This window comes from Mobula birostris, chromosome 3 (assembly GCF_030028105.1).
Source record: "Mobula birostris isolate sMobBir1 chromosome 3, sMobBir1.hap1, whole genome shotgun sequence".
NCBI classification, from domain to species: domain Eukaryota; kingdom Metazoa; phylum Chordata; class Chondrichthyes; order Myliobatiformes; family Myliobatidae; genus Mobula; species Mobula birostris.
The window spans coordinates 215,593,581-215,616,357 of record NC_092372.1 but is presented as its reverse complement, the minus strand read 5'-3'; the positions used below and the strand labels follow the sequence as shown (position 1 = coordinate 215,616,357).

General features: G+C 42.0%; 1 protein-coding gene across 1 annotated transcript in view; it reads right to left on the bottom strand.

The window, feature by feature from the left end:
- Positions 1 to 21,950, bottom strand: part of rheb (Ras homolog, mTORC1 binding) — a 92,857-nt gene extending 70,907 nt beyond the window's left edge. Inside the window, exon 1 of the mRNA XM_072254090.1 lies at positions 21,519 to 21,950. Within this exon, the coding sequence (XP_072110191.1) occupies positions 21,519 to 21,570 (52 nt within the window). The 5' untranslated portion in view covers positions 21,571 to 21,950. The remainder of the gene's footprint in view (positions 1 to 21,518) is intronic.
- Between the last annotated feature and the right edge of the window lie 827 nt (positions 21,951 to 22,777).

Sequence of the window (22,777 nt, the reverse complement as noted above, 5' to 3'; positions counted from 1 at the left end):
GACAGGCAGAAGAAAGGAAATTATAGGCCAGTTAGTGTGACCTCAGTGGCTGGGAAGATGTTGGAGTTGGTTATTAAGGACGAGGTCTCAGGGTGCCTGGAGGCACACGATAAAATAGGCCGTAGTCAGCATGGTTTCCTCAAGGGAAAATCTTGCCTGGCAAATCTGTTGAAATTTTTTGAAGAAATAACAAGCAAGATAGACAAAGGAGAATTGGCTGATGTTGTTTACTTGGATTTTCAGAAGGCTTTTGACAAGATGCCATACATCAGGCTGCTTAATGAGCTACGTGCCCATGGTATTACAGGAAAGATTCTAGCATGGATAAAGCAGTGGCTGGTTGGCAGGAGGCAAAGAGTAGGAATAAAGGGAGACATTTCTTGTTGGCTGCTGGTGACTAGTGATGTTCCACAAAAGCCTGTGTTGGTACTGTGACGCCAAGCAAAGCTATCAGATGATTGATGCTAATGAGAGAGATAAGAAAGACAATGGAGATACATTCAAAATGCTAATAAGAGAGGGATTAACAGAAAAGAAACACAATTCAGAATATTGACAGACCAGTTGCTTTGAACCTGAACTGTTTGAAGTTTGACGGACGGGGATAAAAAAAAGGTTTGCTAAAGCACGCAACACACCACGACACCACGAGACCCTGGAAGGAGCAGTGTGCCCCCACAAGTTGGTGGGAGTTTGGAGGACCAGTTCGCAGGAACCGACCAGAGGCTCACAGGGTGTAAAGGTACGATTGGTGGGAACCTGGGGTGTGTGTCCACCCTTGCCTGGGTGCCGGGTTCACCGCTGAAGAACGATCGTAGCCGGAACGGAGGGGTCACAGTTGGTGACCACAGCGGGATAGAAGACATCAAAGGGCCTGCCTGAAACCAACTGCGAAGACATCAGAAAAAGGTCTGCCGAAACCAAATTGCATCTCTCTCTCTCCCCAACGGTATGACAACAGCGTTTACTGCGAACTGCACTAAACTGAACTCTGCTTCGCTTAAGACTGATCATTTTACCCCTAGACTGCGATAGAGCTTGGTTGATTCCTATTACCCTAGTTCTGTGTATATGCGTGTATTATTATTGCTAACCTGTTACATTTATATCCTTATGATTAGTGTACTGTATTACTTATTTCTTTAATAAAATTTTATTAGTTTTTACTAATCCAGACTCCAATGAGCGTTTCATTTCTGCTGGTTTGGCAACCCAGTTACGGGGTACGTAACAGTACCGATACTTTTTATGCTACATGTCAATGGTTTTGATGATTAAATTGACGGCTTTGTTGCAAAGTTTGCAGATAATATGAAAATAGATGGAGGGACAGGTAGTTTTAAGTAGAGGCGCCATAGAAGGACTTAGATTAAGAGAATGGGCAAATAAATGGCAGATGGAATACAGTGTGAGGAAGTCTATGGTCATGTACTTCGGTAGAAAAAATTAAAGGGTTGACTAAATGGAGAGAAAATACAAAAATCTGAGGTGCAAAGGGACTAGAGTGTCCTTCTGCAAGATTCCCTGAAGATTAATTTGCAGGTTGTGTCTGTAATGAAAAAGGCAAATATAATGTTAGAATTCATTTCAAGGGGACTAGAATATAAAAGCAAAGATGTAATGTTGAAACTTTATAAAGCAATTGGTGAGGCCTTACTTGGGAGTACTTTGTGCAGTTTGGGGCCCCTTATCTTAGAAAAGATGTGCTGAAACTGGAGAGGATTCAAATGAGGTTCAAAAAAATGATTCCAGGATTGAATGGCTTGTCATATTAAGAGTGTTTGATGGCTCTGGGCCTGTATTCCCTAGAATTTAGAAGAATGAATGGTGACTTCATTGAAACCTATCGAACGGTGAAAGTCTTTGATAGAGTTGATGTGGAGAGGATATTATCTATGGTGGGAGAGTCTCAGAACTGAGGACACAGCTTCAAAACAGAGGGTGCACCCTTTTAGAACGGAGATGAGAATTTCTTCGGCCAGAGAGTGGCGAATCTGTGGAATTTGTTGCCACAGGGAGCTATGGAGGCCAAGTCTTTATGGATGTTTAAAGTAGATTCTTGATTGGCCAGGGTATAAAGGGCTTGGGAAGGTGGGGAGAAGAGGCAGGATATCGGGTCTAAGAGGAAAAATGGATCAGTCAAGGTGAAATGGCAGCACAGATTTGATTGGCCAAAAGGCCTAATTCTGCTCCTATATTTTATGGTCTAAACTTGCTGATCCAGTGAACCACATCATCCAGATTATTGATATAGATGACAAAAAACAATGGACCCAGCACCAATCCCTGCTGCTCTCCACTAGCCACAGGACTCCAGTCAGAGAGGTAACCATCTACTTCAACTCTCAGGCTTCTCCCACTGAGCCAACATTGAATCCAATTTAAAATCAGAGCCTGCTGTAAAACTATCATAGCTGGAAACCAAACTAGGATTTAATACTATCACCAGTATTTCATAAAGCATGATGATTAGCTTTATTCGTCACATGTACATCGAAGCAGAGTGAAATCTGTCATTTGCATCAATGCCCAGCAGTCTGAATACTTGCTGGGGACAGCCTGCAAACATCGCACCTCCAGCATCCCTGCAAATTACTAACCCTAATCATGCATCTTTGGAACATGGACCAAAAACACAAACTTAAACAGAGGCAGCAGTGGGAATTGAACCCTGGTCACTGAATGCTGATGCTGTAATAGCATAATGCTAATCTCTAGAGTGCCACAATTCTCTCTTACCCTATCATTCCCGCCATCACACCCCCCCCCAAGCAAACACAGACACACACAAACCAGGCAGAAGATACAAAAGCCTGATAGCACCTACCTCCAGGCTCAGACAGCTTCTACCCCACTATTTTAAGACTACCGAACAGCCCCCTAGTGCAAGATGAACTCTTAACCTCACAATTCACCTCAACATGTTCTTGCACCTTGCTGTATGCCTGCACTCCACTCTCCCTGTAACTGCAGCACTTCATTCTACATTGTTATTGTTTTCCTCTGTATGGCCTCAATGCACTGCTGAAATGAAATCTGTATGGATGGCCAAAAATAAAACCCTTTTTCCACTGTACCCCAGTACGTGCAACAATATAAACCAATTTATTACCCCTTTAGATTCTCTTCCGAGCTGCTGCCCTTTACTCTGCATTTTCCTCTTGCTTATTGGGCACTAAACTTTCCAGGAATTTCATTTACACCAAGAGAAGACATTAAAAATAGAGTAGATTTGTGAATATAACTTTAAAATTTCCAACCTGGACAATTTCTGATGTAGTAGAATACAAAGGCAAAATACCTTCTCTACTAAACATCCCAACTTGACTTTGTTGAAACATGCTGTGAAAATAATTAATGCTAATGCCTAAAGCAGCAGTTTATACACTGCAATTACTTCTATGTAGCTGAAATTAACAGCCTTTTGCATAAACATTGAAAAAAGCCTTTTTTAAAAATTACACACACTCAAATGTGCATGCCATTTTAAGGTCATCGAGGTTTTGAATTAGAATGTATCTAACACCAGCTTCTGATGAAGGTGTCTGTTACATAACTACTCACTTGATAGGAATGCTGGGTGGAAAAACAGCTTTCATTCAGACATTTAATCATATCTAGAAATACAGTTTCATGGTCTTACGGACACTTGGTTTATTAGATGTACAGATTACACAGCTATTATTCCAGAGCATGAAAACATACACTAAGCAATTCATACCCTGTTCACAGAAAGCACCAATACATTTCACCCTGGCTCATAATGGAGGCCTAATTAATTCCTCAAAAGACACTATCTTGTGATAGATGCATTAATCTCAGTAGAAAGAATTCTTACCAAAGCATCATTCACTGTTTCAAAAATATTTTGTGCTTTCTGCTCCGTTTCTAACAGGCATTACGTTATTTCTTTCACTGAAATGTTTGCAAGCAAAGTATGTGCATGACGGGTCCAGTTGAGTCTCTGGATCTGAGATGGTGGTGATCAGCTGGCCTTTTTGCTGAAGGCGTTGCAATAGTAGCTTGGAAGAGGGAACAGCAGGGATTGGACTCAGCAATGAAGGAAAGACAAGCACTTTTCCAGGTCAAGATGAACTGCAACTTGCAAACTGACCTGATGTGCTCATGACTTGCTACCCATGCCCTTCGTGGTTGAGCTTCAGAAAGTGCTGTCGAATTAGCATTACAAGTGCACATTGTAGACAGTGCATTCTGGTGGTAGATATATGTACTCTTTTGACTGGTGGATAATGTATTAATTAAATAGATTTCTTTGTCCTGCATAGAGTCAGAGTTGCCCAACATAGAAACAGGCCTGTTGGCCGACTGCACCCACACCAACCATGGGAATACATTATTCCTATTTTCCTGCATTCATTCCATATTCCTCTATGCCCTGCTCATCCAAGTAGCTGTCCAGATGCCTCTGAAATGTTGTTACTGTTCCACCCATGCATTTATACTCTGCAAACTTTGAGCAACTGATTACATGTACCAACTACAGTGTGCAAAATTTACCCATTTCTTTTAGACCTCTTCCCTCCCACCTTAAACTTATGAACACAGAACAGCACAGGAACAGGTCTGTCTGCCCACAATGCTGTGCCAACCTAATACCTTGAAGTTTTACACACCCCTACCACGGGAAGCAGGCACCAGTTGCCTAGACCATATATGCCTCGTAATTTCAAATATCACAATCATACATCACTTCTCAACCCCTTTCACTCCTGGCAAAACAGACCTAGCTCTCCAGTCTCTAATAACCCAAGCCCTCCAATCCAAACAACACCTTTGAGAATCTTTTCTCACCCTCCCTAACTTAATCACATTCTTGCTACAAAGGGACATCCCAAACCGCATGGAATATTCCCAGCATGGCCAAACCAACATTTTTTGTACAACTGTAATGTGATAACCAATTCTTGCACAGAATACCTTGGCTGACGAAGGCAAGCATGCCATACATATTACTCTCCACACTGTCTACCCATGTCCCCATTTTCAGGGAATCATGTACCTGCATCCCAAGGCCTCCTTGTTCAACACTGCCCAACGTCCTGCCCGTCACTGTATGACTCTACAATTGTTCCCAAAATGCACTACTTTGCCCTTGCTCAAGTTGAACTCCACCTGCCATTCCTCTGACCACTTTCTCAGTCAATCTATACCTCACTCTAACCTTATAGGGTGTGACGGTGGTATAAAAAACAATTTTAGTGTAATTTACAAACTTATTAATTGTGCCACCTACATTCTCACCCAATGCATAATATACAGTACATATCAACTGAGCAGCATGCTACTAGTCACAGGCCTCAAAACTGAAAATACCATTTTCTTTCACCAAGCCAATATTGGTGTCATCAAACTGGGGTATCTCACACCAGGTCCCATTTGTTCTCACTTTCCAGACCAGCCTAATGTGTCAAAGGCTCACTTATGACCTTGTAGACAGCATCTACCACCCTGCTCTCAGTCCTCTTGGTCACCTCTTCAAAACAACTTTTGAAATATTTCCTCACACACAAAATCATGCTGACCATCACCAATCAGTCCAAAAACAAATATATCCTGCCCCCACAATCCCTTTCAATAACACTCTCACTGGTGAGGCAAGGTTCACTGGTCTAAGTTGCATTGCTTACCCCTGCTGCCCTTCTTAAAGGCAACATTTGCCATCCTCCAGTCTCCCAAAACCTTAAATGCAGTCAAAAACACAAAAAAAAAATCAAGACCTCAGCAATCTCTCCTCTTACTTACCACATCTTAGGACTCACCTAGTTGTATCTAGGTGTCTTCACCTAGAGTGGATTTCCCCACTTTACATCCTTCATGACAACACACGTTTTGTAATGTTAATATACTCGTTAAAAAAAAAGGAAAATAAAAAGGATCAAAAGCTGAAATGCATTCTGGCGTCCTGTCACACTCACCTCAATAATTAGCAAATGATTTGAGAGGCTGGTCAAGGACTACATCTGTAGCTTGCTACCATCCACACTGGACCCCTACAATTCACCTACTGATAAAACCGATTGACAGACAACGCAATAGCCACAGCTCTACACACCATCCTGACACATCTGGAGAAGGATGCTTATGTGAGAATGTTGCTCTTGGACTACAGTTCAGCATTCAACACCATAATTCCTTCCAGGCTCGACAGGAAGCTCAGACACCTTGGCCTTGACCCTGTCTTGTGCAGCTGGATCCTGGACTTCCTGTCAGATCACCGGCAGTCGGTAAGAGTGGGCTCCCTCACCTCTGCCCCTCAGACTCTCAACACAGGTGCCCCCAGGGCTGTGTCCTAAACTCCCTCCTTTTCTCTCTGTATACCCATGACTGTGTCGCCACCCACAGCTCTAATCTGCTAATTAAATTTGCCGACGACACTACATTGATTGGCCTAATCTCAAACAATAACAAGGTGGACTACAGGGAAGAAGTCATCTCTCTAACACAGTGGTATCAAGAAAACAACCTCAATATCACAAAAACAAAGGAGCTGCTTGAGGATTACAGGAGGAATGGAGATGGGCTAACTCCTATTGACATCAATAGATCTGGGGTTGAGAGGGTAAACAGCTTCAAGTTCCTCGGCATCCACATCACCGAGGACCTCATGTGATCTGTACACACCAGCTGTGTGGTGAAAAAGGCACAACAGTGCCCCCTTCATATCAGACAGTTGAGGAAGTTTGGTATGGGCCCCCCCAAATCCTCAGAACTTTCTACAGGGGCACAATTGAGAGCATCCTGACTGGCTGCATCACTGCCTGGTATGGGAACTGTACCTCCCTTAATCGCAGGTCTCTGCAGAGAGTGGTGCGGACAGCCCAGTGCATCTGTAGTTGTGAACTTCCCATGATCCAGGACATTTACAAAGGCAGGTGTTATAAAAGGGCCTGAAGGATCATTGGGGACCCGAGTCACCCCAACCTCAATCTATTCCAGCTGCTACCATCTGGGAAATGGCACTGCAGCACCAACAGGCTCTGGGACAGCTTCTTCCACCAGGCCATCAGACTGATTAACTCACGATGATCTGAGTGTATTTCTACGTTACATTGACTGTTCTACTTATTATAAATTACAATGATTGCACATTGCACATTTAGATGGAGGCATAATGTAAAGATTTTTACTCCTTATTTATGTGAAGGAAGTCAATTCAATTCTTAGCTTAGTCCGTTAATGTCTAACAAACTTACAGCAATTTTGGAAACAATTTGAAGAACACTGGTGTACACGCAACTACAAAGATTATAAAAATATTTATTTGCACTTAATTATCAAGGTTCATTTTACTAGATTAAAAAGTCAGAGGTGGTGTCATAAAACAAAATCCTTCAAAAGTTTACTACATTGAAAAATCCTAACAATGAAGACAAGCACTGTTAATAGTATGCTTGTGAAAATACCATTTAATGATAAATTATGGACTGACAATTTTGAACTGACAGACTATTGTCGCAAATTTTCACTTCTGACTGATGAGATCACATTACAAGACTGAAAAGCTTTTGTGATAACACACCGATTGGATGCACTCACAAGGCATATGGAACTTGTGTACTCAGCAGCAGAGTAAATTTTCCATTTTCACAACGACCAATCACTTGGTTCAAAAATAAACTAATGAGGTCAGTATAAACCCACGTGCGGTAGCAAGATTCATTTCTTCTCCTATAGAACTAACCCAAGCAAAAGATTCAAAATTGGGTTACCACTCCAAATTCGAGAACTTGCCCACCATTGTACAGCTGCATTTCCTATTACTAGTTTCAACAATGAGGAACAAGGAAGCACCTTTAGTACTATAACTCCATGGTATTTACTTCATTGAACAGAGATGTGGCACTTCCTTGCGTACTCGCATGCTAATTCCACATTGAGAGACTAATCAGTCCCCAAATTCCTGCAAACACTTTGCTTTGGGTCATTCAAGCATTTTCCATCCGAAGAATGTGCCCAGCCTAATTGTGTTTCAAAAGGCTGAGCTATACGTCAGAATCAGAATCAGGTTTAATATCACCGGCACATCATGAAACCTGTTAACTTTGTGGCAGCAGTACAATGCAATATATAATATAGAAAAAAATTAAATTAGAGTATATATAAAATAACTAAATTAAGGTAAGTAGTGCAAAAACAAGAAAAAAGTAGTGGCATAGTGTTCATGGGTTCAATGTCCATTCAGAAACCAGATGGCAGAGGGGAAGAAGCTGTTCCTGAATTGCTGAGTGTGTGCCTTCAGGCTTCTGTACCTCCTCCCTGATGGTAGCAATGAGAAGAGGGCATGTTTGAGTGGTGGGGGCCCTTAATAATGGACGCCGCTTTTCTGAAGATGTCTAGGATACTACATAGGCTAGTACCCATGAAGCTGACTAATCTTACAACTCTCTGCAGTTTACTTCGACCCACTGCAGTAGCTCCATTACCTCCCCCCCCATCAAACAGTGATGCAGCCAGTCAGAATACTCTCCATGGGATATCTGTAGAAGGTGGAGTGTTTTAGGTGACAAACCAAATCTCCTTAAACTCCTGATGAAATATAGTCCGTCTCGCCTTCTTTATAGCTGCACTGATAGCTACATTCGGAGGAAACAGCACTAAAGGCACCAAAAGGCCATCTCAAATGTAATGATATTGCTCCTGGCCAGAAGAACAATTTAGTAATATGTGAGGTGAGCAAGCTATTTAAATATTCCACAGTGCATTATTATTACTCTGTTGGAATTGTAAAGTCATACACCTGTATAACCAAGTGCAACTTGCTAAGTTTTATCATTAGTTAGAATTTAACTGTTGAGCAGCGTATCGCCAGACTGTGAATGTATTTCCCAGTGAAGCATTATGCATTCAGCAACAGCAGTACATTTTTGTTTCCGCTCTGGATCCAAGGCTACAGACAACATGCTCTCAATACATTTAGAGTTGACTTATGGCGATAGAGATATAATTAAGACCACCACGGTTGCCAAGCAGAGTGACAAAAACACTCGGGCCAAGCACAGTTTTTAAAAAAAACATGTGGCCCCACGACAATTAAGCTGTTAAAAACCCTGCTTTTTTTAAAAAAAAATTACAACATTCAACTGTACAGCAACCCTAAAACTAATAAACACAAGAGATTCTGCAGGTGCTGGAAATCCAGAGCAATGCAGAGATAGTGCTGGAGGAACACAGCAGGACAAGCAGCATCTATGGACAGGAACAGACAGATTGATCTGGGAGTAGGTTAAAAGATCGGTACAACGTCGCGGGACAAAGGGCCTGTACTGTTCTATGCTCTATGCAGCCTTCATAATGAATAAAGTATTTACTGACTATGGAATAAAGACAGCATATGAATATAAACTACAGGTTACAAAAACACATTAAATAATTGCTGTACTCCACGGCTTTATTTACACTAAGTAATTATTTGCTGATTTATAATATTATTCTGAAACATTGCTATGTCCCACTAAGGTAGTAGAGCAGTTTGTGAACATAAATCTTCAGTTCAACAAGGTTTGTTTTGCTTCATTTAAATTATTTAACAAAGATTTGTTGCAATGAAAGGCAAAGAACACATTTTGAAATCACTTTTTTCCAGTAACACTGACTCAAAAGGAAAGAAGCCTGTTAACCATACTATTTAAACAGGGGGAAACACAAACACCTGTGCTCTTCCACTTGACAGTAATGGCCTTTGGATGAATGACTTGTAAGTTTCAGTTTGTCAAAACAGACAGCTTGCTTTTGATTTACTTCATCTTTAAAAGGAGGTTGATGAGATTCTGGCTTCTTTCCACACTATCCACTATCTGATATACGACTTTTTTTTGCAAAATTCTTTATTTTAGGAACCAATCCTTTTGTTAACTAGGGGAGAGCTTAATTCATAGAGAACAATTATTCAGGGAACATGTGATTTAAGAACCGTAACAGTATACATTGCGAGGTGCTGCTTATAAAGAATAACAGTTTCAGTATGAAACAAATATCTACATTTGTCCAAGTTCAAATAAGACCATAAGACATGGGAGCATAATTATGCCATTCTACCCACTCAATTGCTCCATCATTTCATCATGACTGACCCATTCTCTCTCTCAACCCCATTCTCCTGCCTTCTCCCTGTAACCTTTGCTGCACCCTCCCCAATAAAGAACCATTCAATCACTGCTTTAAATATACCCAATGACCCACAGCCATCTGTGACAATGATTCAACAACTCAGGCTAAAGATTTTCCTCATCACTGTTCTAAAGAGGCGCTCTTCTATTCAAAGGTTGTGCCCTGTGGTCCTAGGCTCCCCCAGTACAGGTTTCCCCCGCCATCTGAAGGTAGAGCGTTCCTATGAAACGGTTCATAAGCTGGAATGTCGTAAAGTGAAGAAGCAATTGCCATTTATTTATATGGGAAAATTTTGTGAGTGTTCGCAGACCCAAAAAATAACGTACCAAGTCATGCCAAATAACATATAAAACCTAAAATAACAGTAACATATAGTAAAAGCAGGATTGATTTGATAAATACAGCCTATATAAAGTAGAAATATTTTTCTAGAATCATTGCCGAACTGTCCACCCTAGCAAAAATCTCACAAGCGCTCTTGGCAAAAACACTCTCTCCAGTAACCTTTAAGCTATGAAGCTGCCAAATCATACCAAATAACACGTAAAAATACACAGCCTATATAAAGTAGAAATAATGTATGTACAGTGTAGTATCACTTACTGGAATTGGGAAGACAGCGCCGAGCACACTGATGATGGTGTGCTAGGCTGAGTCGTCGGAGGTTGGGGTGGTGCAGTGGTCCCCAACTTCAAGGCCGCTGACCAATACCGATCTGCAAAGCACACAGTGGTGCAGCGGTAGCTGGGACGCACCCAGCACACCTTTAAGAAAAAAGCCAAAATAAACAAGCTAATTAATTAGGTGCTGGGCAGCACCTCTTCCTCTTCATCTATCAGTTCTTGGTCATGGGATGCCAAAACCTCTTCAACATCATCTTGGTCAGCTTCCACAGGCCAAACTCACTTTGTCCTTACTTCATTCACCACGATCGAAATGCTTAATTATGTCTAGTTTTACGCTAAGTGTAACACCCTTACGAGCTCTTTTAGGCTTTTCCGATACCTTGGAACTCATCTTGCTAACGGATGCTGAAAATAAATCGACATAAAGCACAGGTGCTCACAGGCACGTGTTTAAGCAATGCCGGCTCGAATGCAGTTCTGGGGCAGGAGCTTGGCTGCTTGGGGCACACGCTGCCTTTTTCGTAACAGTGAAAACACTTTCTGTTAGCGAAAACAGGTAACTAATGTAGGTCTTTCGTAACAGCGAGGTTTCCTAATGCGAACATTCGAAAAGCAGGGGACAGCTGTATTGGAAACATTCACTCTATCCATCATCCTGCCAAAGTAACAAATTTAAACACTTCTAATGACAGAATATCAAATACTATTGACCACAATGAATACAATGGATCAATCGTTTTACATGGTTTATACACTGCAGAAAATATTCTTCTAAACCATAGGCCAACTACACGAACATTACAAAATTAAACTGATTTTGCCATATTTAATTGCCAGCTTTATTTGAAGATCAATTAACATGCTGAACATTAGATCCATTTTGGGAGACAGACAAAATCTGAGGGAAACATGAATTCTAAATTAAGTGTAAACACAAGGAATTCTGCAGATGCTGGAAATTCAAGCAACACACATCAAAGTTGCTGGTGAACGCAGCAGGCTAGGCAGCGTCTCTAGGAAGAGGTACAGTCGACGTTTCGGGCCGAGACCCTTCGTCAGGACTAACTGAAGGAAGAGCGAGTAAGGGATTTGAAAGTGAGAGGGGGAGGGGGAGATCCGAAATGATAGGAGAAGACAGGAGGGGGAGGGATGGAGCCAAGAGCTAGACAGTTGATTGGCAAAAGGGATATGAGAGGATCATGGGACAGGAGGCCCAGGGAGAAGGAAAAGGGGGAGGGGGGGAAAACCCAGAGGATGGGCAAGGGGTATAGTGAGAGGGACAGAGGGAGAAAAAGGACAATTTCCACACATTTTAATTCCACATCCCATTCTCATTCTGATATGTCTATCCACGGCCTCCTCTACTGTAAAGATGAAGCCATACTCAGGTTGGAGGAACAACACCTGATATTCCGTCTGGGTAGCCTCCAACCTGATGGCATGAACATTGACTTCTCAAACTTCCGCTAATGCCCCACCTCCCCCTCGTACCCCATCCGTTATTTATTTATATACACACATTCTTTCTCTCCCTCCTTTTTCTCCCTCTGTCCCTCTGATGATACCCCTTGCCCACCCTCTGGGTTTCCCCCCCCTCCCCCTTTTCCTTCTCCCTAGGCCTCCTGTCCCATGATCCTCTCATATCCCTTTTGCCTATCACCTGTCCAGCTCTTGGCTCCATCCCTCCCCCTCCTGTCTTCTCCTATCATTTTGGATCTCCCCCTCCCACTTTCAAATCTCTTACTAGCTCTTCCTTCAGTTAGTCCTGATGAAGGGTCTCGGCCCGAAATGTTGACTGTACCTCTTCTTAGAGATGCTGCCTGGCCTGCTGCGTTCACCAGCAACTTTGATGTGTGTTGTCTAAATTAAGTGTACAGGATTTTAAGTTAATAGACCACCAAATTAAAAGCTCATGGGTCAACATATAAACTGCTCTATTTTAAGGGCAAATTATTATTCTAACTTAATAATACTGCACAGAATTACCATCATATTCAGTTTTAAATTATGATTATGGTTGTATTTTCACTTAAACTGCAAATATAACGATAAATGTCATTTAGATACAAGTCTACATAAATATCATTGCCAGTACCAAGTGTCTGCAATTTTTTCTGTGGCTGAGATGGGAGAAATTTTAAAAAAACACCAGTTTTAGAAATTCATTCTTAGCTTAAACTGAAGTCATTTTCTACAGAAAAATTGTTTTTTTTTATCGTAAAGAGCATAGTAACTGCAGAATTAGAGAGATGTAACACACTTTTTCACCCAAATGGCAGGAAAGAAGTCTGAATGAATGGAGAGGCAGAAGCCTTCATATTAAAGCACATACTTTAAGAGCTGTGAAAGCCTTTACTGGCAGTATAGGTGATGAACCGAAGGGTGGCATAAATTGTCAGTGACACCCATCGAGACAAAGGCCGGCATTTGTAGCAATCAAACACAATGACATGGATCTGAAAAGTCAGCAAAGGAATTCTCTTCATAAAAGGCATTAGCAGGGATCATCTTAATTCTAACATTTCAGTAATGTTGAAAGAATGTCATGGCACTGAATCAGATCTGGATAAATGAAATTCAGTTACAGCTACTATAATTCATAATTCAGCAATTCTCAGCTCCTCAAACCTAAGTTTGTAGGAGTCACTAGTCTAGAAACACATAGAAACAATGAATCCACTAGAGTGATAGTTGGGTGACCTTTGACCAGATGGGAATTGTGGGTCAGACACCAGGAGTATCACGTCGAAGAGAGTAACAGCTGCAATTTGACAACAGAACATAGAACATCACTGCACAATGCAGGCCATTCAGCCCACAATTTTGTACTGACCTCTAAGTCTACCTTATCTAACCTTTCCCTACAGGTCCTCTATTTTTTTCATCTATGTGCCTACTGTATTTGCCTCTAACGCCACCACTGACAGCCTGTTGCAGCACCCAGCGTGTAAAAACACTACTGCTGACATACCCCTCCTACACATTCCTCCAATCACCTTAAAATTATGCCTCCTCATATTAGCCATTGGGAAAACACCTCTGGCTGTCTATGCCTCTTATGTTGTACACCTCTATCGTCACCTCTCATATTCTTACTCCAAAGAGAATAGCCCTAGCTTGATCAACCTACATGCTCCCTAATCCAGTCAGCAACCCAGTAAATCTCCTCTGCACCTCCTCTAAAGCTTCCACATCCATCCTATAACGAAGTGACCAGAACTGAGCACAAAACTTCCAAGTGGTCTAACCAGTTTCACAGAGCTGCAACATAATGGCTCAGACTAGATGGGCCAAAGGGCCTGTTTCTGTGCTGCAGTGGTCTGTGACTGATCATCTCAGAACTTTTGAACTCATATCTCCCAAGTAATGTAAAGAAATAACCATGTGCCTTAAGCACCTATGGATACCGTACTAAGTAAGAAACATAACCTGAATTTAGTCTAAAAATCTGCTATTAGCATGATCATTTTGTTTAGAGCAGGAAGTTGAGTAGAGGAGAGAAGCAATGGGTGTGACTGACTTGTAGCTAGAGGAAAGGAAGTTGGGGGGAGAGTGACAAGAAAAAGGATTAAGGAATCAGTATCAGATTAATATTACTAGCATAATATGCCGCAGCAGTACAATGTTATACATGATAGAAAAAGAAAACTGAATTACAGTCAGTGTATATTAAATAGTTAAATTAAATTAGTGGAAAAAATGCACAGGTCGACCTTCACTAATCCAGCACCATTGGGACCAGAGGAGTGCCGGATTAGTGAAAATGCCGAATTACAGAAGGATCACATTAAGCATAATCAGTGCCGGATTATCGATGGAACCGGATTACAGGTAGTCAGATCAGTGAAGGTCGACCTGTATAAGGTAGTGTTCATGGGTTCAATGTCCATTCAGACATCAGATGGCAGAGGGGAAGTAAACACAAGGAATTCTGCAGATGCTGGAAATTCAAGCAACACACATCAAAGTTGCTGGTGAACGCAGCAGGCCAGGCAGCATCTCTAGGAAGAGGTACAGTCGATGTTTCCGGCCGAGACCCTTTGTCAGAACATTTCTACTGTCCTGATGAAGGGTCTCGGCCCGAAACGTCAACTGTACCTCTTCCTAGAGATGCTGCCTGGCCTGCTGCGTTCACCAGCAACTTTGATGTGTGTTGCTTGGCAGAGGGGAAGAAGCTGTTCCTGAATAGCTGAGTGTGTGCCTTCAGGCTTCTGTACCTGCTTCCAGACAGTAACAGTGTGAAGAGAGCACAGATAATCAGAAATGTCATGAACATTTTTTGGCAGCTGCAAAGATAAACCTTAATTTCCCTTCAGTTTTGGGAGGATTTCATTAAAGCTCTCAGAGAGTGAGTTGCACAACAGAGGCAACTCATTTAATGTCAACTGAACCTATTTCTGCTGTCAAGCAAATTGGGTTATTTTCCATTAATATCAGAAAGACCAAACTGGAGTCAGTTCTAACAGAAGTTCTACTCAAAAATGTTCCAGAGAACAATTAGAAGTGTTTGAAGTTGTTAACTGCTTTTTATCACTTCCCCCCATCAAGTAGGAATGTCTGGCTATGGGACAAGGTGCAGCAATGAAGAGAAAGAGTACAACCACCATTAATTCTGAAAAATCTGGGGATTGTCCTATCATATAGAGCTAATAACAACCTTATACACAAGAAAAACTAAGATACATGGATTATGAAAATGATGACACTCATTGCATTTGTATCCTAGCATTCCTCTTCAAAAAATTACTTCCCCAATCCTGGCTAGTGAAAAAATGGAATAGTCTTTCATGAAATACCACTAATAACAATCATTCACCCAGTTGCCAGAGCATACAACTAAGTTTTTCTATAAAGGATTAGAGTGCTAATGGCAATCAATACCAGGATCCAAAACAGACAGCCCATGCTCAGCCAATGCCCACCGGACAACCCTGGAAAAGCTCTTTTAAATTGTCAATCCAGTTGATAACCTGCTGAATCCCAGCATAAAACATCTTAAGACCATTTCCAAATACTTGAGCAGAAAATTAGCATTGGAGTTGTAAACTTGAATGGTTAAAAAAACAGCATCCTCCAGTGTACACACCTTCAAATGGGAGTTTATATTTAAAGAATTCCACTGTCACTGTTTCCCATCCTTTCCAGATCAATAGCACAAGTTCACCTTGTCTTTCATCTTTGCAGACTCCATATTCAACATTCTTCACTGGTCATGAAATGCAGCCTTTTCAGCATTCTGAAAGTAGGCCCTCACAACATCCTAATCTGCTCCATAATGTCCTGCAAAATGGCACCAGGACATGAAAATCACTGCAAGTGGCTCCCTAGAAATCCACTTATTACTTCTTTAATAATCATTCTGTTCTTTAAAATCTAAATTCCCTGTCACTACAAATACAGCAATGCACTGTGTAATGATTATATCTGTACAAACAGCATGTAAGACAAGTTTTTCCACTGTATCTCAGCACACGTGACAATAATAAATCAATTCCAGTTCCACTGACTAGAAAGACATGGTTTACACATTAAGACAACCAGGAGTTCAAAATACTTCCAGGCACAGCATTTGTACTTGCTTGAACTTTCCTCAATTCAGTATAATGCATTTGGTGTAAATGTCTACACAAATGAACACTTCACTTAACTGCTGCATTTAAACAAACACGATCTCAATCACGTCACTTTGTCTGACTCCTATATTGAGCCAAGCTGTCATTAGCTTCCGACACTACCCCAGAGACTAATTCATCAAACTGGCACAATGCTTCCCCTCTGCACAGTAGCGTAGTGGTTAGCACCACACTTTTCAGGAACAGCATCCAGGGTTCAACTCCTGCCACTGCCTATGAGCACTTTGCTCCCTGTGACTGTGAGGGACTCCTCTGGGTGTTCTGGTTTCCTTCCACAGTCCAAGGAGACACTGATTGGTAGGTTAATTGGTCATTTTAAGTTGTCCTGTGATTAGGCTAGGATTAAACTGGGGTATTGCTGGGCAGCATGGCTCAAAGAGCCAATTTCATGTTGTATGCAATAAAATAAAAACTGAGAAAAGCAGCATTGTGTCAGCATACAGAGGTGATTGGGGAAATACTATTAACCTGTGACCACTGCTTTAATTGACTGCATAAATGATGATGCATCTCTATCATTTAACCATTACAACTTAGTTTTCCTCCTTACAGATTATACAATCTGAATATTTTGAGTGACCTATTTTCAAAGTCTATAGATTGCGAAGCAGTTTAAGGTCTGAACAGTAACATTTTTTATTTTCATGAGCAACACAAAGGAGACATTTGCAGATCTTCAGCTCGACTGCAGAGACGATATGTAGATGCCAATTATGGCAAAATAACAACCATACTGAAAACAAGTATCTGTGGCTAGAAAACAAAATTAACATCCCAGTCAACCTGAAAAATTCATTGTTCTTCTTAGTCCACGGAAGCTGTCCGACCTTCTGAGCATTTTCTAGCTTTTTCTGCTTTTATTCCAGATTTCTAGCATCTGCAGTTTTATTAAATTTTCAAAATTTTGATTCAAAAACAAAACTACCAAAGTCATCAGAAGCCTAAACCCAAGTAAAAAGCATTACAAGAAAGGTCATAAATAAACAGAATCACAACAGAAAAAAATATTCACCATAGTGTACAATTAATAAGATTAATTTTCAATACTTTCTTAAAACAGATGATTTTGAATCTCCCAAACCAGATTAAGAGGAAATGGGAACAATTTATGAGATTTAACAATATGCCTTGCACATCTGCATTCATTCTTTCCCAGAAGCGCTTGTTCATCAGAATACCACACAGATTAAGGAAAAGAGTATTGCTGGGGATTTAAAATGCATTAGAACAAGTGGAGCAGGATTTTCAACCAATTTATAAAGGTATAAAATCCAGAAACATTAAAAATAGATTGACCTTAAAGAAAATGGAGCAACGTGTTGAAAAATAAAAACTCTGCAATCCTTGGAAATAAATCTGTAGAGTAATGGTGAGAGGTTTAGCTGTGTTGGTATAGCTGGCACCATTTGGTCAGATGTACTCTAGGAATGTATGTGAGTGTGATTACTCCAGTTGAATATGTTGTCCTCAGGGGCTCCTCCCTTAATGGCATACACCTGTGTGACTGTTTAACATGGGGAGGCTGATGCATGGGCAGCCACTACACAGTCCTAGACAGATCAGGGTCAGGGTCCAGAAGTCCCTTCACTGCTGTTGTGATGTGTCATCTTTCTCCAGCTCCACCAGTGAGGTCTTGGTAGGATTGCTTTGTCAGTAACCTCTCCTACCCCCACCCCAACCCTACCAGGAACTAAGCTCCAGACGATATTGGTCTTGGGATCTCAGGAACTCAAGCCCCTCCACCACAAAAAGGTGATGATCCTTGGAGAAGAGCATGTACATGACATAGCTTTGACAATAATTGTTACACAAGGAAAGATTCTCAAGATGCAAATATTTAACAGTCAGTCATGTGGCAGCAACTCAATGCATAATAGCATAGTCAAGAGGTTCAGTTGATGTTTAGACCAAACATCAGAATGGAAAAGAAATGTGATGCAGGTGATTGGTGTCAGATAGGGTGGTTTGAGTATCTTAGAAACCACTGACCTCCTGGAAATTTCACACACAACAGTCTAAAGTTTACAGAGAATGGTGTGAAAAACAAAAAAAAATCCAGTGAGAGAGTCAATGAGAGAGGTCAGAGGCGAATGGGCAGACTGGTTCAAGCTGACAGTAACTCTCACAACCACATGTTACAACATCTGAATGCACAACACTTCAAATCTTGAAGTGGATGGGCTACAGCAGTAGAAGACCAGAAGCATACACTCAGTGGCCACTTTACTAGATAAAGGAGGTATCAAATAAAGTGATCATTTGAGTGTAAACCATTCAAACCTAGTTCTAGTAGAGCCAATTCAGTTAATGTCCCATACAGTGGGTTATCAGCTCACCATTAGAACACACAAAAATTGGACAAATCAAGCTGCATATAGAAAGGCTAACACATTGGATTTAATTCATAGTTGAGTTTAATGCTATGTTAGTTCCCTTGATTTTTTTTTCACTCAAATATACACTACATTTCTAGTAGAAAAACAATTTGGTAGACAAGTTACTTCCAATTTACAACTAATGGTTCTAACATTGCATAAGGTGTCTCACTAATGTGAGCATTGATATCTGATGAACATATGTTATTAGTCGTGTTGTAACAGCTGACATAACCAGTAAAAAGTAGTTACATCCTCACTAGATGATCAGTTTCATACAAAAATACTAGGAAGTTGTTATTGGCAGAGCCTCAGATGGTAACATTGCCTCCTTACTGACAATCAACTTTGGCGCACCTCAAGGATGCATGCTTGGCCCACAGCTCTAACCTCTCTATACCCGTGACACAGCTCAAATGCCATCTATAAATTTACCGATGACACAACTATTGTTGGCAGAGTTTCAGTTGGTGACGAGAAAGTGTCAAGGAGTGAGATAGATCAGCGGGGCAAGTAGAGTTGAAACAACCACCTTTCACTCAACACCAGTAAGACCATGTCATTGATACGGACTTCAGGAAGGGGAAGTCGAGGGAACACACACCAGTCTTCATCCTAATCCATCATTAAGGACCCCCATTAGGACATCCACTTCACATTGCTACCATCAGGGAGGAGATAAGGAGTCGGAAGAGAGACATCTATTTTGGGAACAGCTTCTTACCCTCCAACAGTAGACTTCTGAATGGACAAGTGCACTTTTTGCAACACACACAAAATGCTGGTGGAACGCAGCAGGCCAGGCAGCATCTATAGGAAGAAGTACAGTCAATGTTTCCAGCCGAGACCAGTCTTCCTATAGATGCTGCCTGGCCTGCTGCTCCACCAGCGTTTTGTGCATGTTGCTTGAATTTCCAGTATCTGCAGATCTTCTCCTGTTTGCAATATTTTTGCTCTTTTTTTGTGTACATACATATATACATTTCTTATTGTAATTTGTTTCTCATATATTTCACTGTACTGCTGCTTTAAAACAAACCTCATGACATATGGCAGTGATATTAAACCTGATTCTGATCATTGTCAGAATTCCTTTCAACAAAAAACTGAAAATAACAGTGATATAAAGCAAGATGCAATCATATCATGAGAAAACGAAAGTATTCACTCTTCCTTTAACATGCAGCACTGAAAACATATACCACTGCTTCAACATCCAGAATTATGCTCAAACTGTAGACGTCATAATTTTGAAAATATAAAGCAAAATGCCTACCAAGAAAGGGAACTACAACTAAAACAATCATTTTAAATGTCTTAGCAGCTCAAAAGGATTAAGCAGAACATAACAGTGCAGGCCTTTTCAGCCTCTGTTGCTGTGCCAGCTCTTTAACCTGCTCTGAGATCCATCTAAGCCCCCCCTCCTGCATAACCCTCCATTTTTCTATCATCCACGTGCCTAGCTGCTCTAACATTCCCCAATAGTAAGTAGGTCACAGGTTATGGGGAGAAGGCAGGAAAAGTGGGAGACCAGACTCGATGGGCCAAAAGGCCTAATTCCGCTCCTATGTTTTTTGGTACATCTTTAAGAGTCTCTTAAACGTCCCTGAGCTAGCTGCCTCTACCACTAGCCCTGGCAGGGCATTCTATGAACCCACAACTCTCTGCAAACTTACTTCTGACTTTCCTCACTTTCTTATTTACCCACCTTGAATGTGAGGCAAAACCAACAAAAATTTCAATATATCAATAATCTACTAGCCAGTTTACATAGCAGGTTCCCCCCCCCCCCCGCTGAATGCATCACTAGACTTTATCAGGCAGAATATTAAAACCATGCATCATGCAAATTTTGATCTAACCACAATAAAAAAAAACTTGAAAGCATACAAAAATAAATCTAGTTTCATATTTATTTTGTGAAACATTACAAAGTGCTGCAGACCTGACCTTCCCACCATCAAATGGATTTAATATGATTGAAAACAAATACGAGGGTAGATTAAACTGCTTAAAAATAGTTGACTAAAACACTACAAACCAAATACTGGCAATAGGCATGCATTCACAGAAAACATTCCCCCAAGAGGCTCATGAAATTATGAAATTAAACTCCAATTCATGTCTAGTGTTCAGCCTATTATTTTTAAATTACAAATTTAAGCAAATATGTGCAATACTTGCACTCTCACAATGTTTATATCACAATAGCGGGCAGTGAAAATACTAAAAACAAAGCTGGCGGCTTGGGGGAGGGGGAGGGTAATTGAGGACGGGAATTCCACGGGGTTAGTTTTCCCACAGAATTCCTTTGTGAGTCGAAACTGCCGGAACAAACCAGAAAGGGGGGAGGGGGATGAGGAGAAAGATGAAAATAAACAATACCACGCAGGATGCGGGGGGGGGGGGGGGGAAGTTAACCTTAAACAGAAAATGAGCCAAGAAAAAAAATTCGGCACTGCGTATCAATAAAATTACATAAAGTTGAGTTGGCATGCTGGAACCGGTAGCACACCACCACTCGGTCAAATACCAAAATAAAAAGGTTGAGGAAGCGAGGAAGGTCAGCCATTTCCCGAGGTTAGCACATACAGTGATCAAATTGGATTTCACTCCAAGGCAGGCATTACATTAGCAGCTTTGCAGGGATTTTTTGTGTGCGTGTGTGTGTAAAAGATGCCACGATCGGCGGTGGACTGGCCCTCACACACACAGACTGATGACTTGTCCTTAACGCACAGCCCGGTCTTACTCACCCACTGATCTGTAGCCCAGGATCGCAACCTTCCGAGACTTCGGCTGTGGCATGTTAGCAACGGCGCCTCTACCCCGCCCCCCAAGATATATATATGTATTTTAAAAAAGTTCACGGTAGGTGAGCGGAGAAAAATGAAAGGTCTCCGGCCGGCAACGGAACCCAATCCCCCCTGACGAAGGGGCAACGGGGAGGGGAAAGAACTTCGAACCCCAACAGAAAGCAAAACTACATGGATGTGGAGTTTCGCTTTGGCTTCAAAAATAAAAGCACACGCAAAGTTTGGGAACCAAAACCAATGAGGCGGCGTCCTGTAGTAAATGTGGGGATAGATGCCTGAAGTATTTTCAATTTTGAGCTCATGCGTATCCAAGCGTCGGGACCCGCACCGCTCTGCCTCGCTCGCTCGCTCCCTTCCCCCCACCTCCTGCCTCAACCGGAAACCCGCCCCCACGTCGCCCGCTCATCCGATTGGGCTACGTTGGGCGTTGGCGGCGGTGTGCTCGCCTTCCCATTGCAGGAGTGGGCCATTCATCATCCGCCCGGCCGGCCAGCTGGTTGGTGTGCCGGTTGGTTGACAACCAAACAGCCAACCAACCACGCCCCCGCTCTTCGCGCGCGCTTCGCAGTGGCGGCTCGGGGATGGTACTTCACCCTGCTAGTCTAGCTCAGTCGACCGACGGGCCCTAAAAGCTACCTTGTTATTGGCCGGAGAATCCGTCTATCGCACTCTAGCTCAGTGAATGGTTGCAATCGCGGTCATAGCCTGATCCCGCCCCGTTTTCCGTTACTACTCGCGTTGGTTGCTGGAAATTGTAGTTTAATGTGTAGTCTGCTTCAGTTTATTGTTTTACGAAACAGTTTTTCCACGAGGTGCTGAATCCTTGTTTTCTAAATCTTGGACATGAAACAGCTAGTGATGGTTCTGAAGGAAGAATGCACCTTCAACGGGATCCTACCACCCAACACATCTTTCCGCAGGGATCGCTCCTGCCCGGATTCCCTCGTCCATTCGTCCCTCCCCAATAATCGCCGCCTCCCTCACCTCCATTCCGGGCCCCAAACAGTCCTGCGAATCAGTTGGGGCCGTCGACTGCATCCGGTACTCTCTCCTCAACATTGGTGAGCCCCGCCTCAGGTTGGTGGACCGTTCTGTCGAGTACCTCAGCTCGATTCCTATCCTCATTCCACGTCCGACATGACTGCCCGTGGCTTCCTTTCCTGCCACTCTCAGGGTGGAGGAGCACCACCCGTCTAGGT